The sequence below is a fragment of the Hippocampus bargibanti genome, linkage group LG01 (assembly GCF_051943395.1).
Source record: "Hippocampus bargibanti isolate YZ-2025 linkage group LG01, ASM5194339v1, whole genome shotgun sequence".
NCBI classification, from domain to species: Eukaryota; Metazoa; Chordata; class Actinopteri; order Syngnathiformes; family Syngnathidae; genus Hippocampus; species Hippocampus bargibanti.
The window spans coordinates 11,471,912-11,491,288 of record NC_142734.1 but is presented as its reverse complement, the minus strand read 5'-3'; the positions used below and the strand labels follow the sequence as shown (position 1 = coordinate 11,491,288).

At 43.6% G+C, this 19,377-nt stretch overlaps 1 protein-coding gene across 1 annotated transcript in view; it reads right to left on the bottom strand.

Moving 5' to 3' along the window:
- Window positions 1-19,377, bottom strand: part of LOC148903084 (ERC protein 2-like) — a 189,666-nt gene that overhangs the window by 113,079 nt on the left and 57,210 nt on the right. Inside the window, exon 10 of the mRNA XM_088996190.1 lies at window positions 8,143-8,303. Coding sequence (XP_088852316.1) covers window positions 8,143-8,303 — 161 coding nt within the window. The remainder of the gene's footprint in view (window positions 1-8,142; window positions 8,304-19,377) is intronic.

The following is a 19,377-nucleotide window of genomic DNA, read 5'->3' as shown; positions in this document are numbered from 1 at the left end:
TGTGTGTGTGTGTGTGTGTGTGTGTGTGTGTGTGTGTGTGTGTGTGTGTGTGTGTGTGTGTGTGTGTGTGTGTGTGTGTGTGTGTGTGTGTGTGTGTGGGACACTAATTAGCAAGGCTAGTGCACCAACTTCTTTACTTCCTCAGGACCATTTCCTGGGATAGTAATTATTAGGTATGTGTGATAAATTCCAGGCCTTCTTCGACCCTTCAAGAGATAGAGCCGGAGAGTGAAAGATTGCCGAACAAAGAGAGCAGCATGTAATACCGAAGGGAACAAGTGAGTGCGACTGAAGTCATAAATCAGAATCAGAATCAGAATCAGAATACCTTTATTCGTCCCGCAATGGGGAAATTTGCAAGTAAAACCAAAGTAAAAGAGAGAAGAAAAAAAAAAGCAGAATGCATCTGATTCTCTTGAGTTCCCAAATGCCACTAGGCCTGAGGAAAAGACTATTTCAGTAATGTGTATCAGTTCAGATAAACACCAGTGAATGAACTATAAACAAGCGATTTCTTCCAAGCAAAAATGCATTCATCGTATTAAGTAGATGTTTATTTTGATCTCTAACAGTGCATTCTTTTGATTCCGATATTGTGCGATCACTTCAAGTGACTGTAAATTCAGGTTATAGTGGCCACCTCCATTTGGCTTACGGTAGCCTGACACTGTCTTTTTACAATCGCAAAGCCTTAAAGGACAACCGACGTCTTCGGACTAGTTGTGTCCATAATTTGTAAAATGGCTTCAAATGACTTCTACTGGGCGTGTTTTAATAAGATTCCACCACATATAGCTATATTTTACGTTTTAAGACTCGCGCTGAACATTCAGGAAGTCTTGTTTTTGAGTTGGTGACGAGTCCGTACGTGACGTCAGAAAAGGATCGCCTCCTCACCGTAAAAAAGACGCATTGTAGCGTCTTTCCATCACGTCAATGTATTTTGCTGTACTGTTTTTTTTAAACCATGTCTTACACCCAAGAGCCGCCAGCAGAAGGAGGCAAACTCCATGCAAAGATAGTATCAGCCTGTGGAAACGAGCTGATTCATTCCTCACCAGAGCTGGTCGCCATTTTACTGCCTCTTCTTGGGTGAGACATTCCCACCTGCCCGTTTGCCTCAAAATGGCCCAAATAAATTCTTTAATCGATTGCAAACATGTATGCTTTGCTCATCAGGACTATTTGAATCATATTTATAACTGGATGTGTAACAAGAAAGCATATTCTCCAAATCTGAAGCCATTGTTTTGATTCACAAGCAATGTAAGACGTCTTGGCGTGACGTCACGAACTGGGGGCGGGACTTTCTGAAAATGCCCAATTCGCAGCGCAATTTTTTGCAGATTTTGGACACTTTAAGTCATTTTTATTGGTGTTTTGCATTTGAGTAAAAATATCATACTGCATGTTTTGGGTATTTTAGATGCTATAAAACATTTTTCTGGTGTCAGTTAAAAAACAAAAAAGTGATGTCGGGTGTCCTTTAAGCACACAAGAATTTTTATGAAAACTTGTTTTTGCAAAACAATGGGGCAGTAAGCAACTGCACCGCAGAAACCAGGACACTTTTGGTAACCTCCACATGGAAAACAAAAAAGTCTGTCTGCCTGTTGGTCCATCTGTTGGAAAATGTACAAGTTGAGGTAAATATTTGTTCCATCAGTTTAGTCCTAATAGGTTGTAATGTTTAATTCATTGTGATTCTCTAGGCTTCAAGTAATCAAGGACGCCATACAAATTTTTGTCCCAGGCCATATTACAGTTATGATTTTTACAGTGAATCCATATAAATGTATGCCTCATAGTATCACATAAACACAGAAGACTGCAAAAATAGATAAATAAAAATACATACAAAAATAATCCTTAAAAAACATTACATTTTTTTAAAAGGGCAACTGGGAATACATTTTTTTTGGCCAAAATCACTGTGGTCAAAAATGAACACATTTGCAATATGGGAATTTTAATCATGAGAAAAATGAGGTCGCTCAATTTGGCCCTGGGCCGTGAATTTGACACCTACACAGTATGTGCCCCTACATGGATGCCTTTTATTGTTTCCAATCACATTTCTGACTGTAAATGATGTCATCTGTGTCTCATTTGCCCAAGGCCCTCAAAATGATGAAACTTAAAATAATGTAACTTAACTCATTCCCTGCCATTCACAAATGTATTTGGGAATTGAAAATATGACGTACAGCGCCATTGCTGAATTTGTTCAGATTTTATTTTTTCATGCTCAGGGGCCGATAAAGCGCTGGCCATGGCCTCTGGCAATGTATTTTCTTTTCCACAAGGGGGCAGACTTTCCTTTTTTTCCCATGGTAGTGCTTTGTTCCCGCTGCAGCTGTTGTTAAGGCACTATATAAACCAATATGTATGTATTGCATTGGATTTTGGGACAGCCGCCCTAATTTCAAGCTCATATAACTCCAGACGTATATAGTTTAGGAATTGACTCCTTTTTATGAAAGAAGAGAGTCTAAGGTTTCTTACGCTTAACTAAATGTTTATGTAATCCTAAAACTCAATATTCTGTGGGTCCTGCAATTTGAGTGAAAATAACAAAATCATTGGCTCCTTTTTGCACATCGTCTAGCAGTGAATGAGTTATAATTCAATTTCAACAAGAAAAACTGAACTGTCGGAGTCTGCATTTCCAGTGAGTGTACTGTAGTAACTCATATTGTTTATGATTTGATATTGTGCCATGAGATAACTCTCATGAAACGTACATGCAACTGTCACATGCTATTATATTGTCTTTTTGTATTGCAGGGGATTGATGGTTACTCAAACTGTGAGGGGACAGTGGTGATATTAAGAGTTGGATTAATGTGTCCATGCTGAAGGTAGATGCCCAACCTGCCACAATATAATCCGACATCTGCTGGCAGTCTAGCACATTTATGAAGCAATCCCTATGGACTTTATTGCTCCCAAATATCAAGCTGCTGGACATATCCTCATTTCACTCCAGTTTTCTGGCCCCCACCCAATGTTCTCTTTTCTCTTTCCATTCTCTCTAAAATTCCTGCGGTGATCCAGCCTCCCACTGACCAAATGGAGGATTTCACCGAGGTAGGGCAGCCCTGACATAATAGCACACCTAGAAAGCTGACAGCCGACACACATGTCGAAGGTAAACACGGGTGTCAGAGGGCACAGGAGCACAGACAGACATGATGAATGGCCTCGAGTTCCCACGAGGCGACACACACACAAACCTGCTCAGGAAGAGGAAGGTGATGTGTGGTCAGCTCCACCTCATCACTGTAGCACAGAGAATCCCTTTCAACCACTTTCAATGTCTCATCGTTGCCTTAACACAACAATCACACTTGAACACCGTACTTGTGCATGCGTCAATCGCTACGTCTGCAACTATGCGCTCGTACAAAGCGTCATCTGTGCGTCTCTCTTGCTTTGGCAGGTTGGAGCGACTCATTACAAAATTGCCGTAAGGGAGCACAATGCCGCAGAAAACAAACGCCTTTTTGTGCGCATTGTGAAATGTGTGCACTTTTTCCATTATTTCACGGCGTACTTGAAACTGCAGTCAGAATGTCTCGGCCTTGCAGACAGATCAGTAAGAAGGGACATGACCTTAACTCTACAGCTGGACTCTTGAGTGTTTTGGCACCGTAACCATGTTGATTGCTCTACGGAGACAGGATGTCTACATCGGGGATTTGAAAGTCATAATGTCGATATTGCTCTAAGCTTCATTCTGCCATGGGTTGATCTCATTTGCCAACATCAGGTCAGAGCAGCAAATTTGTTGGAGAAAGAAACGAGTCCAAATCAAATATGACACTGAGTTTTGGGAAATTACAACTACGACACTATGATCTTTTTTTTAATAAGACGATAGTACCCGTTTCTTTTTTACTGTTAAACGTCCATTCAAACGTCTGTGTAAGCTCTCAGTCGTACAGGAGTGGTCCATCGATGAGAAGGTTTCTTCAGCCGTCATCTGTACAAAAGTGAAGGTTTCGGACGTTTCGCCTCCTATCCAAGAGGCTTCGTCAGCGAACTAAAGTCTGACTGGTCGTATCGGCCCCATTTGTATATCCCTAATGTCCAGACCTGGTGGCGCCGGACACAGCTATGATAGGTCCCTACTCTCAGGTTGGGGGGGGGGGGCGCGGGACCCCCCCCCTTGTGGCCCCACTGATTGTTCCTACATTCCTGACTAACGATTGGCCTATTACACCCACTCCCCCCGGTATCACCTCATCAGCATAACGACCCTCATCAGCATTGCGAAAGTTGCCTAACCTGTTTTGCCTGAGCAGGCTATTGTATGAACGATCCAAATTGAACCTCACACCACCAGACCGGTTTAATGAAGGATTTTGTTGTTTTATAAGAATCGCCTCTTTCACCCCCCTTTCAAACCATCTATGTTCTTTCGCTAAGATTTTAACCTCATTGTCGTCAAACAAAAAAACAACAAAATCCTTCATTAAACCGGTCTGGTGGTGTGAGGTTCAATTTGGATCGTTCATACAATAGCCTGCTCAGGCAAAACAGGTTAGGCAACTTTCGCAATGCTGATGAGGGTCGTTATGCTGATGAGGTGATACCGGGGGGAGTGGGTGTAATAGGCCAATCGTTAGTCAGGAATGTAGGAACAATCAGTGGGGCCACAGGGGGGGGGTCCCGCGCCCCCCCCCCCCCCCCCCCCAACCTGAGAGTAGGGACCTATCATAGCTGTGTCCGGCGCCACCAGGTCTGGACATTAGGGATATACAAATGGGGCCGATACGACCAGTCAGACTTTAGTTCGCTGACGAAGCCTCTTGGATAGGAGGCGAAACGTCCGAAACCTTCACTTTTGTACAGATGACGGCTGAAGAAACCTTCTCATCGACCGTCCATTCAAACACATTTTTTTAGTCACTCAAGTAAATAAAGTGCCAAACACAAAGCAATTCTAAACATGATCAATACCAATTTGTATGGAATTAGTTTTTTAAATATCAATGTGACCTCCCATTTAACAACCTTTTTTTCAGAGAACCAGAGATGTTTTCCTGGAGCTATATACCAAAATCAACCAATCCATAATACAAAAAGGAGACAAAGAAAAAAAAGGGCTTGCATGTTATTGTGGAAGAAGACTCTTTTTCAATAGTCCTTCTTCCACCTGTTCCATCATTGTGAGCAATAATAATAATAATAATAACAATAATAATAACAATAATAATAATAATAATAATAATAATAATAATAATAATAATAATAATAATAATAATAATAATACATTTTATTTCTAAGCGCCTTTCAAAACTCTCAAGGACACTACAGTCACGAGATACGAAAACATCGGAAGTGTTTTAGTTCTCAAGTATGTGTTTCAATTATTTTTTACATTCTATTATAGTCATTTTAGCTGCGCAAATTTTAATAAAAAATGACAGGATATATTAACTGAATTTCAGGGCTGTAGCTGATTAACTGCATTTGGATTCCTTTCATTAATTCATTCTATCATTCATTTTCCACAGCCCTTTATCCTCACTCATGGGGGAGTCTATCCCAGCTGTCTTTGGGCAGTAGGCAGGGGACACCCTCAACCGGTAGCCAGCCAATCGCAGGGGACACAGAAACAAACAACCATTTGTGTTCGCAACATGTTCAATCAGTCTACCATGCATGGGAGGAAACCAGAGTACCCGGAGAAAACCCACCCAGGGCCGGGAAGAGCATGCAAACTTCACACAGAAACGCCAGAGCTGGAATTGAACTTGGTATTTTTAGTCAAGGTCTCCCATAGAGGATACTGGTTACAAACGTCAGCACTCTTCCTTGATGTACTCAGAAGTGCTGAAGAACTCTCTCACAGTGTTTTGACAAAGTTTGCTCTAGCAGAATGTTTATTGGTATAGCTCTACATGGTGCACGCACAGAAACACCAACCACTGCTTCCTCCATTCGAAGATCCACTCATTGATTTCGCTTGTCTTTCTTCTATCACTCCTTCCATCATTCCCATAATCCTTTTCTTAAACACCCACGCTCTCCATCAATCACTGCCTCAGGCAATCGTCTTTTTTTTTACATCATTAACTATTTCCTCCCTACATCTTCTTGTGTGTCCCATTGTAATTATTCTGTCCTTTGACACATGTAAGTGTGATAGATGTGTCTCACAATGTCTGTCCACTTTGATGTACACTGTCTGCCGTCACGCTTCAAACTTGTGCCTCTTCATTTTTACGAAACAAGTGGAGTGTCACAAAGACGTACGGATGCAAGTGGCCACTTTAAGAAATAAAATAGAATGCAGATGTGCTTCATATACAATAATGAACAATTCACTTTTGATCCAACTTAGTCGGGACCCTGTTACCAAATGATTCCACTCCACCGCCACCCCCATTGTCAATGCATTTCATCACAAGTGCACTAGTGCATTACCAGTGCGCACACAGGCGCGCACACAGGCGCGCACACACACGCACACGCACACACACACACACACACACACACACACACACACACACACACACACACACACACACACACACACACACACACACACACAGCAAAACATTATTACTTTTTATACTCATACTGTTTAATTAACAACACTGAAGTCAACTGCCATACCCACACACACACCATGTCCACAGTTTTCTACAGCCGCTTTGTATTTGGTATTTTTTTTTTGTAAATGTCACATAACATCTGAAAGACAAATGAAAGCCAAAAATTACAAACATGCACGCTCTCTTCCTTTCTAGGATTTAAATGTTTCGATGTTTGCAGACCGAGCCCAACTACTGCGACACCATCATTCCCCTGCTCCTATTACTTCACATTCTCCACCCAATCTGGCCTGTTTGCTTGTGTTTGTGCTAATCTGAACCAGAGCTATGGGAAATATGGTGTGTTTGTGTGTTTTGATATATGTTTACGGTTGTTTCAGGAGAGTGAGCATGCGTGTGAGCGCACCTTCAGCATAAGTATCTTTGAGCTTGGTTAAAATGCAAGCAAGTCTCTCAAAGCTTCACCCCACAAGGGAGTTCAATCTGCATCATCGGTGACCCCAAACCTATGCTTCTGACCTCCTTATGCACACTGCAGTGATTCTCAGACCACACACACACACACACACAAAACACACGTACGCAGACATACACAGAATGGTGCTCTCTCCATTAGCTTGAGACAGTGAAGACTTGCAGTCGAAGGAACCGCACACATACAGGACAGCATGTGTAATTTTGCCGTTTATGTCAACCAACCATCACACTGACTTTCTTCCTCAAATATCTCTTTCGTGGTAATATCATAATGATTTAAGACTGGCCCCAGCAGACGAGACAAGAATAATTCACTAGACAAGGCAATGTTCTGTGAGTGTGTTTGCAATTTCACATCTAAAAAAAAGCACAGCTTGTGACTGTCTCAGATGTAACACATTTGTCCTGCTGGAAACCAATTCTCAGCTGGGGATGTTGGTTGAACAGATAGCAAGATTGTGTGTGTGTGTGTGTGTGTGTGTGTGTGTGTGTGTGTGTGTGTGCGTGTGTGTGTGTGTGTGTGTGTGTGTGTGTGTGTGTGTGTGTGTGTGTGTGTGCGTGTGTGTGCGTGTGTGTGTGTGCGTGTGTCTGTGCGTGTGGATGTGCGCGCATGTGTGTGTGTGCGTGTATGTGTGTGTGTGTGTGTGTGTGTGCTTAGCACAAGCATAGTTACCCTTTAAATCTAGTTGCTTATAAATATGCCATCTCCAAAGTAAAAAATAAAATAAAACAAAATAAACACACGTGCGTTCTCTTCGCTTTGCAAGACAGAATTGACATTAAGTTTCCAAAAATTACTTTCCACCTTTTTGGATGACAAAATTACATTTTTGATTACCACATTTTCAGCGACAGGCACCTTCTACCCAATCTGAGAAAACAAATGCACACATATTTGTATTTCTGCCCCTGTCATGTCACTGACTTCACCACACATTGAAACCCATCTAATTCTAAATGTTGAATGAGAGTGGGCATAAGCAAAGACTAGAGAAAAACTTGATTAACCCTTTTAAAAGGCAATCCAAACCCCAAAATCACTGAAAAATGTTAGAAGATTTAGAAGAACAGGTAGGTAGAAAGAAAACATGAAACTAACTTCATTTCCAGAATTTCCTCCAGCTCTTTTCGTCTTTCCTGACACAGGCTGTTGAGATGCTTGTCTCGCTTATGCAAGGAGTGCTGAGTGGAAGACAGGTGCAACTTTGTCGTGTCGAGTTCCTGCCTGGTCTTCTCCAGGACCCCCATCAGCTCTTCAAGCTAGTCAAAAAGAGACAAACGGTGGGTGTAAACAGGATGGAACCATGTCACAAAAGATATAACGTTTGTGCATATTTTTTATAAAATCCATTTTTATTGGTATTACAAATTCTCCATTCAGACAACCCAGATAAGCTTCTAACCTAATCATAATAATTTACATAATATGTAATTAATATTGTGTGTACAATATAGATGTTGCATTTTCAATTGTGCAGGTATTGCTAATTATGCCGGTCAAAAGGAAGGCTAAAATTAGGTAAAATTAATGAATGGAATGTACGGCTGCTTGAAAATGAGGGCGAAGGTCAAATGAATGGAGTCTGCTGTTGTAGCAAAGTCTTCTCTCTCCTTGTCTTTCCAGTGGCGTGCTAATTTTTTTACATGCGGGAGTGTTTGTCTACTTGAGTGCAGGGGAGATCAATGAACACATATGACCTCTGGCCTTTTATTTTTTTTTCGGCCCACTTGTCCCACCTGAGCGTCTGACAGACAGGATGTGACCTCAGGGCATCATTATCCGCACACAGGAAGTATGTAATTGTCAGACAGCGAGCACTTTTCGAAACGTCGCGGCATTATTAAGACGACGTGATTGGGAAAAACCACAATTCATCTTTTTTCAATTGTGACAATGTGTAGATTACCATGATAAGACAGATCAGACAAATTATTGTTGGAGCTAACATAAAGGAAGTGAAATGGAATTGAAAGAAGAAGTGAAAATCACTCCATGGGGTGGGACATAAAAGAGGCAACGGACCTCTTTTATGATGAGGCCAAATCGTTCGCACATTTTCAGGGCGCTCTCCGTCGCCGTCTGTTTGGTAGGTGTGTTTCACAGATGTTCGACGATCTGCTCAGCCGGCCGCTTAACGTTGCGGAGTACACAACTTTGAAACATAGTTTTGATTCATCGCTGTCTGGAAACGCACTGCAGCATTTCTTTCAAAATAACTAGACTTTGGCAACAACAATTAACCTCGTAATCATCCAATAGCTAATTCAGCCATAAAACAACACATCCAAATGTCTCAAGTCACATCAAAGTCGCCCAGCACATGATCAGCGGGGGTGGTGATCAATGGCGAGCTTGGAATTATTTTCATTGTTTGATGTTTTGTTTGAAAAGCTAAACTCCACTTCGGGTCACCCACATCAAAAATATGGATCTGTCAGCCCAACATTGGCCCACCACCCAGACTAGCCCTCGTGTCACAATCACATCATTAATAAGGAATACAATGCGTTTTAGTGAAATTAAGCCCCTAATAGGCTTCAGCGCCAAGCCTGTGCGTGCTAATTTAGCTCAACTTCAAGGGAAAGCTTCACAGCCTGGCTAAGGCTTACTAAGACTGGCTAAGCTGATTGAGGGCTCAGAGGTAAGGGATAAATCCCTCTTGTCCATTTGCGTAGGTGTTGACGGTTCAAAGGCCCAGTTCAAATGCCACAGAGGCGTGAGGGCTCCAAGAGATTTGGTCGGATGGTGGGACAGACGCAGACAGTAAAAAAATGTATGGAGATAATTGGGCCAAACGAGTTGAGAGGGCCGATGGATGAGAAGGAGGCCCCCGATAATGGACACAAGAGACTGGGCGAGTCTACGTCGACAATGTGAAGTAAAGGCATTCAGGGCATTACCCCATGGTCCATTTCAGCCAGTCAGGCTGATGGAAGACTTTCACCGCATTACACATCATGAGACTGATTACTTTGAGACACAGAGGAGAAAGAAGAAAGAACATTTCAAAGGGGCCAAATGTGAGAAGCCAGGAATGGTGCCAAGATCAGGTGACGTTTTACTGACCCAATACAAAGTGTTTTTGTTTTTTTCTTCTTTTTTATTTTCTATTTTTTCTTGAAGTCTGGGTCAAGATTGAGCTGCATGCTTTGTTGCATGTTTACAAGCGGCCTCCATCTTGCATGCATGATGTCATTTAGACTCAAAGGGTTAAATGTGTTGACTTCAGTGAGCATCACAGAGCAGCTTCAGCACTGAGCCAAATGGTTATCTTTTGTTGGGCGGACAGCATGACTGCTCGATTCTAGCTCAGTATACGTCAAATCAATTCAACGGCATGACAGCGCAATGACTCAGTATGGTCTCTGCATGTCGGGGCCCGATTATTTGGGAGGCCTTTTCTCACTTCACATGGGGGGGGAGATGACTTGGTGCATGAGAAAGTTCAACCACCGTATTTTTTTTAATCTTTCAAATTTGGCAGGATTAATAATAACGTGGTCTGAAAAATGCTGAAAATGTTTAATCTCATTTTATATTGACTTCGTTTCCATGCAGTTTCTGACACTCAGTTTCTTTTGTCTTTTGTTAATATGTGTAAATGTCTCATGAAATTTTGAGTAGCTTGGAAGCCTTGTTTCCCATATAATGTGTGATACTTTGGAAAACCCTGGTGCTGGTGTGTGTGTCAAAGTCAGCTTTATTGTCAAATATGCTAATATGCATGACATACAGCACAGATGAAATTACTGTCCTCTCAGACCCAGCATACAAGGCACTCATAATGACTGTGTGTGTGTGTGTGTGCTTTGTGTGTGTGTGTGTGCTTTGTGCGCGCGCGCGTGAGTGAGTGAGTGAGTGAGTGAGTGAGTGAGTGAGTGAGTGAGTGAGTGAGTCAGTGAGTGAGTGAGTGAGTCGTTGCTGACATGAAAATAAACATATTATGGCATGTTATTGGACTCATAAATGGCCCAGTGTCACAAATACTGACTGGAAATTAAGTAGGAATGGCACTGGGGTATTGTAAACTGAGTTCGACCTTTTTGTCCTGCTTCAGCCACCCATACTTTTCTTTGTCAGTGTTTGTCTTTCTCTGTTTTGTGAGGAAAGAGGTACTGTATTCAACTCCACCACAAAAATGTTCGCTGTAGTTGAAACCGCTGGTGGCTCCCATCTTTCTTATGGCACTTATAACTAATGTGAGGTCATTCGCATTCAAATGTTCACACACACACAAACACACACACACACACACACAAAGGGGAACACACTCATTCAACCCATTTTTGACTTCACAGCAGACATGCAGCCATGCAAACACATCTGCAAAACACGCTTAAGGCGCTTACCAACTAACCAGCCATCAATCACAAAAACTACAGAACATTCATTTTTTTTTTGGATCTGTAACAACATGACAAAGACAAAAGTCCTGGGACAAATATTTTAATAAAATGATGAATACTCTAAATTTGGGGTGTAGATCCTTGTTTCCACACAATTCTTCATTTATACAAGCTACTTTGAGAAATTACATATTTCAAGATTTGTAACAAGGCTTTGAGTTAGGCACTTTTTTCTTCCAGCGGGACTATTTCCCAGGACACAAACCAAGATGAGTCGAAATGGCATATGAGTTTAAGCTTAACTTGTATTTTCTGTGAGTTTATTAATTCTAATGACACGCTTATAAACTCAACGACTGTCTATGGAAAATTGCATTGTTATGATATCTCACGGGATGCAAACTATATTAATGTCAAATTTGGAAAACTGCATTGGGTTGAGCGATTGGAGTCAACAATTAAGTTTAACCCCTTCCATCTGCGGTGACACAAGCAAGCCACACAAGGAAGTATATTCCACTTTTTGGGCTTTTTTGAAAAAGTTAGCTTGCACTGCGAGTTATGTCGTCCTTGAAGGAATGAGTGGGTGAACGCAGAAGGTATCAGGTATATCTGTTCTTGAGACCGAAGTCCAAGTTCTCTGGGCTTATGATTAGACGACTAGCTCTAATCATGAGCCCAGAGAACTTCCCTACAGGCAGAAATGTTCATGCTATCCCACAAGGCGTTCTCCAACTCCCCTATACACTCAGCTGTATCCTGCATGGCCTCTTGGGAAGCTGAACGAGGATGCTGAGGGGAAAGACTATTTTCTTTTAAGGCGCTAGAAGGAAAGTGATGAGAGTGTTCTATTTTTTTTTAATATTCAACACTTTCTTGAACATCGATGAGAAGGTTTCTTCATCCGCCATCTGTACAAATTTGAAGGTTTCGGACGTTTCGCCTCCTATCCAAGAGGCTTCGTCAGCGAACTAAAGTCTGACTGGTCGTATCGGCCCTATTTATATATCCCTAATAACCAGATATGGCAGTGTCATGATCTGGTTGGCGACCAACGGGTGGCACTGTTGGCCCCGCCTGCACCTGCACAGGTGCCGGTCGTTTCCAATCAGTCACACTAAAAAAGGACACATGGCACGACCATTCGGTGTCGGGTAATTGTTAAATGTCATTGAATGCTGTTGAACACATTGTATGCTGTTGGATGCAATTGTATGCATTGTGTGCAGTGCATGTGTTTGTTTAATCTTGGCGGATTTTTAATCTTGGTTTTCTTTTGATACTTTGTATTTTTTCCATTCAGATGATTTTGACGTTTTACATTTTGTTCCTGCTGACTTTATTTTAATGCAATTTCTCAAATACAACCTCCTGCTCTTTCCTGCCTGCTTTTTGGGATCCGCACCCGCCATCACCACCTCGCAAAACATGACAGGCGGCGCCGGACACAGCTATGATAGGTCCCAACTCTCAGGTTGGGGGGAGCAGAGGACCACTCCCTGTGGCCCCACTGATTGTTCCTACATTCCTGACTAACGACTGGCCCATTTGCCCCACTCCCACCGGTATCACCTCATCAGCATTACGAATGTTGCCTAACCTGTTTTGCCTAAGCAGGCTATTGTATGAACGATCAAAATTGAACCAAACCCCACCAGACCGGTTCAATGAAGGATTTTGTTGTTTTATAAGAATAGCTTCTTTTACCACCCTTTCAAACCATCTATGTTCTTTCGCTAAGATTTTAACCTCATTGTCGTCAAATGAGTGGTGTGATATCATGAGAGGCTAGCTCTCAGCGGGACGGGACAAGAAGTGCAATGGACGACAGGTTTGGATACAAACAAAAGGTTTTAATCAAGGGTTCCAGGGGGAATTCACAAGCAACAAAGGTTTGAATAGTGTCTCTTCCAATACTTATCAAAATAAAGTTTCTTCTGATACTTAAATCCAAATGAAGTCTCTTCTGCTACTTAAATCCAAATAAAGTCTCTTCTGAGGTAAAACTGAAGACGGAGTTCTTTACAAGAGTCTCTAGGCCTCACCCCTCTTGACGTCCTCGTCATGTAGCCTAGCCACCTTAGCTAGGTTCAAATCCAGTGTCCAGTCGTGTGGTCCCAACTGGCAATGAGTTCCACGCAGCAATCCACAGAGCACAGCAATCGAGCTTGTCTTTCCCCAAGCTCCACACTCAGAGGCTCTCTGCCTTAAGAGCCCTGCTTTCCAATCAAGCCCTGATCAGCTGCAGATGTGTGGGTTTAATTGCTGCCTTCCACCAGGTGGGGCCAAGACTCTCTCTGGGTGGAGCCATCTTAGGGGGATGTATTTGCCCTCCAGGACACAGCCTCTCGTGACATCACCCCCCCCCCCCCCTTGAGACTGACGTCCTCGGCGGGGTGAAGGATGCGAAACAGGCCAGGAAGGCCTCCCTTCGGGAAAGGGCATCCGCATTGCCTTGGCGCTTGCCAGCCCTGTGGACAACAGAGAAGTTAAAGGCCTGCAGGCTCAAGAACCACCTGGTTACTCGGCTGTTGGTCTCCTTGTTCCTGGCCATCCATTGGAGAGGAGCATGATCAGAGACCACTGTGAAACGTCTTCCCAGGAGATAGAAGCGCAATGACTCCAGCGCCCATGTAATGGCAAGGCACTCCTTCTCCACGGTGGAATAATTCTTTTCCCTGGGCAACAGCTTCCTGCTAAGGTACAGGATGGGATGTTCCTCTCCTCCATGTACTTGCGAGTCCTCTCCTCCATGTACTTGCGAGAGTACAGCCCCCAAACCAACTTCCGATGCATCCGCTTGCACCAGGAAGTCCTTGCTGAAGTCTGGTGCCACCAGGATCGGACTGGAACATAGCGCCTGTTTTAGATTGGCGAAGGCCATTTCGGCCTCTGGGCTCCATTTCACCAATCGGGAGTGTTTTTTGGTCGTCAATTCTGTCATGGGGGCTGCTATAGTAGCAAAGTCAGCGATAAAGCGTCTATAGTAGCCAGCCATGCCTAAGAACGACCTCACCTGCTTCTTGGTAAGGGGTTGGGGCCAATCTTGTATAGCCCGTAGTTTTGCTTCTTGAGGCTTCACCAGCCCCCGTCCTATAGTGTAGCCCAGGTAGTTGGTCTCGCCAAATGCCAACCTGCACTTTTTCGGGTTTGCTGTGAGACCTGCTTTTCTGAGGGAGTCAATCACAGCTTGCACTCGGGGTAAGTGACTCTCCCAGTCGGGACTCTGTATGACGACATCATCTAAGTATGCTGCTGCGTACCTCTTGTGGGGCTTGAGAATCCGGTCCATTAGGCGCTGAAACGTGGCGGGTGCTCCATGGAGACCAAACGGGAGCCTGGTGTATTGGTAGAGCCCCTCAAGTGTGGCGAAGGCTGTCTTCTCCTTTGATGCCGGGGTCAGGGGCACCTGCCAATAACCCTTTGTGAGGTCGAGAGTGGTGATGAAGCGTGCCTGTCCCAGGGAGTCAATAAGATCATCAACACGAGGCATCGGGTACGCATCAAATTCAGACACCTCATTCAACTTCCGATAGTCATTGCAGAATCGTATTGACCCGTCTGGCTTGGGAACCAACACGATCGGACTTGCCCAGGCACTTTGGGACTCCTCAATTACTCCAAGTTCCAGCATCTTCCGTATCTCCTCCTGAATAGCTGCCTTACGGGCCTCCGGTACCGGGTATGGACGTTGGTGGACCGTTTTTCCAGGTGTGGTGCGTATCTCGTGTTGCACCACGTCCGTGTGTCCAGGTATGGAGGAGAAGACGTCTTGGTTACGCTCAACCAATTCGAGGGTCATCTGGCGTTGGTGTGGGGACAAATTTGGACCCATCTGGACGTCTTCTCTGGCCGGTTCCTTCGCCTCGCTGGGGGGTAGGCAACTAAACAGCGCCTCTCTGGCATGCCACTTATTTGGAGGTTAACGTGATAAATCTGCTCAGGTTTCCTCTTACCAGGTTGCCTCACCTTGTAGTTTACCTCCCCCACGCGTTCGATGACCTTAAAGGGCCCCTGCCAGGATGCCAGGAACTTGCACTCCACGGTTGGCACCAAGACCAGCACTCTGTCCCCTGGCTTGAACTCTCGAGGCTGGGCAGGTCTATTGTAGGAGGCTTGCTGCTGTCGTTGAGCCGCTTCCATGTGTTCTCGCACTATGGGATAAATGGCCTTCATCCTTTCCCGCATGTCCCCCACATGCTCGATGAGGGTACGTTGTCGGCACGGCTGCTCTTCCCAAGCCTCTTTGGCGATATCCAGCAGTCCCCGGGGCCTGTAAGAGTACAACAACTCAAAGGGTGAGAAACCGGTAGAAGACTGTAGTACCTCCCTCACGGCAAACAGCAAGTATGGGAGCAGTTGATCCCATTTTCGGCCATCTTCTTTGATAACTTTCCTCATCATGGCCTTGAGTGTTTTGTTGAATCGCTCTACCAATCCATCTGTCTGTGGGTGGTAGATGGAGGTTCTCAGCTGCTTGACCTTGAGCAGGGCACAGAGGTCCTTCATGACTTTGGACATAATCGTTTTTTTGAGATACACACTTTTCGCCTTACACACTCTGTCTGGGAACCAATTAAGTTCGTAAGTTGAGTTCTCACTGTATGGGTACATACCGAAATATGTATAAGAGTGTAATTAACTCTTTCACTGCCATCTCCAAATTAATTCGGGAATTGAAAATATGACGTGGAATGCCATTCCTGAATTTGTTCGGGTTTTGGCTTTTCTTGCTGGGGTACCGATAAAGCGCTGGTTAGACCTCTGGCAAGGTTTTTTTCCCTTTTATGTGAGGGCAGCATTTTGCTTTTGTACAGCCGACCCCAATTGTACCTCATGTTACTCCAGAACCAAATAAGCTAGAAATGATTTTTTTCTCTGATGAAAAAAGATAGTCTAAGGTTTCTAATGCTCTATTGGATTGGATTGGATTTTGCTTTATTAGTCTATTGGATTGGATTAGATTTGGCTTTCTTAGTCTCGCAGTGGAGAAATTTACATTTCACAGCAGCAAAGTTATGAAAGGAATGAAAGTAGAAAAACAAAATACAGGAGCTGCTGGAAAGGGAGCCACTCTCGCGGCGCCGTCTTGAAGTCAAAGGAACAAAAAAATAAACTACATAACAAATAACATGACAACACAAAGACACAGAGAGTCATTCATTCTTAAGCACTTTCTGTACCCTCTTTGTTACACGAAGCAGTTCCAGATGAAAGAGGAGAGGATCGAAGCATCTCTTCACTAGTGAATCAGGGACATCATGGTGGAATGTGCACGTCGACTACAAGCTAAATGTTGAAAGCAAACACGCAGCTTTTAGTTAATTAGTATTGAATGTTTATGTAGTCCTAAAACTCAATATTCTGTGGGTCCTGGAATTTGAGTGAATATGACAAAAAGGCACTGGAGTGGACATAATTTTGCACATCGCTCGGCAGTGATTTAGTTAACTTAGGGAACTTGCACACCGGCATGTGCTACGAAAACGTAGGTATTCACATGCAGAGCAGGTGTGTATGTTGGGTCCTCAACACCCGTGTTGGAAAAGGATCATTCTCCACATTGGCTGATGGAACTGTGAAAGAAAACATTGAACAGAAATAATAAGCCCAGAGTTTCTCTCGCCCGCTTTCATTTTGGGGTGGGGGGATTCGCCTTTAAGTTCACACGTTCACGCTGCAGACTAGCCATGCGGTAATTGGGTCACATGGGTATGGCGACACAGCCAAGACAAACTTGTGCAGGGTCACATTTTATACAACCACTTTTAGACACCCAGTCGCCGTACCGGACTTGTGCAGACTCAAATGATAGGACATCCAAATGAAGTAAATAAGTCAAATGGTGATACTGACAGCAGCGTTGGGATTCTCCCTGTGGGTGATTGAGAAAGGTGCCAAGCGGGGCAAATCACGAGCGGAAACTTGCTGCTCGTCACGTCAGCGCTACACAGCTTGAGGTGTGCGACAAAACCCTGCGCACACGCACAGAGGAAGCCTGTGTGCATCAGCCCCGCAGCACTGTAATTGGAAGTGACAGACGGCCAGTAATTCGATGCACCAGAATAAACAAGTACTACTCTGACCCCGCCCACCACAGACATGCGCAGGCAGACGCACACTCACCCCCTATCCCCCAACACACACACACACACACACACACACACACGCACACACGCACACACGCACACACACACACACACACACACACACACACACACACACACACACACACACACACACACACACACACACACACACACACACACACACACACTCGGACAAAACCACTCAACCCACCCCAGCCCCCATTGAGATGCTGCTGTTGCTGAGATCCTGAGCGAAACTACCAGGAGGCTGCCCTTGTACGTCAATGCAAATATCTGTACATCCTGCTGGTGTTATGTGACTTTTATTAGTCATGAGAGAATAGTGCTGTCTGTCAAGTACATGGTCTTCACAGGTGTGCATGGGGGGCGGGGGGAGAAATGTAGTGAGAAGAAAAGGATGGAGAATTGGCTCTACAGAACCAGTCATCACCCAGGTCCCCACGGAAAGGTTATTATGGAGTCTGGCTCTTGCTGGTGGGATGGAGGGATTATAATTATAACTATAAAGCAGAAGGGAGTGAGAAAACTTCCAGCAGCTGTGTATTCCGGAACATTTACTAATACGTTCAGTATAAATGTCTACACATTATTCGTAGAAAAATCAGGCTACTTTTTGGATGAACCTAAAATTTGACCTTGTCTCATGCTTTCAACTGAGCTTGAGACCGAAACAGGATATTCTCATATGCAAGAATAGCTTCTAATATTTTCATTGGTTGATGTGCGCATTAAGTAAAATATGTCAACACATTTTCTGGACCAGGATTGCAGTTTTGGAACAAAAAGCAATGTGTTTATTCACTGATTTAGGTTTTGAAGTTGCATCACTGTACGCTCAGTGTCAGCAATAAAAGATCCCACGGAAACTATAAACTCTTTGGAAATGTAAAATTAATATAAGTATTCTTTTGCCTTTTGTCTTCCATTCTGTCGTTGACAATTGTTGATCCGGGTTGGAGGAAAATGTCAGTTAATGCCTCTCTTCCGCAGCGTCATGCACGGATGCTTTGTTTTATCATGGGGGGTTGGGCCTGGGACGGAAGCACTTTAAAAGACAGGGATGGAAGACGATTATTATATGACTAAGGATGAAGGGACGATGACGGAAGGATACCTTGGTGAATAGGGTAAAGCACCCATGTCTGCTTACAGGACAAAAGTAATAAAAGGCCACTTTGAGAGATTAAAGTGAACATTTCGGAAGTGTGCTTTCTTTGTGTTGACCGTAAGTTGAGTGTGGTGCGATGGAGACGATGAAGCAGGGAGATGTTATCTCTTCATCCCACATAAAGTCTACTGCATCAATGGGGAGCGGGAAGAAGGAGGCGTAGCCATGTTTGTGTATACTTATCTTTGGGCATGTTGTGTTCCCCATGAATGCAGAGATAAAAGTTGAGCGGCCATGGTGAAAAGGGAGCAAGATAGGGGTGACTGCTGAGAAAACACTAAGCAGTACACACAATTGAAAAAAACAAAGAAAATATGGTAAAATCAATACAGGAGGGTGTGCTCAAAGTACTTGTTTATGTTTATGAGTGTGCTGTACTTTTGCTTTTTGTCTGACCATTTAATTAATTAAAATGAAGGCAAAAAACTTAAATAAATAATTAAATAAATAAAACGCGTAGCATATTTTCCAGTGTACATGGCACACCGGAGTATAAAGTGCACATCAATGAATGGTGTATTTTCAAACACTTTCCACAGATAAGGTGCACCGGACTATAAGGCACACCTTCGATGAATGAAAACAAATTTCCAAATATAATATATAATTAGATAAAAGTTTTCCAAATACAGTATAGAGCACACCGCATTATACAGCGCTAGAGTACAGGTTACACACTACTTCGTCTACAGGGACCAATTGAGTCGGT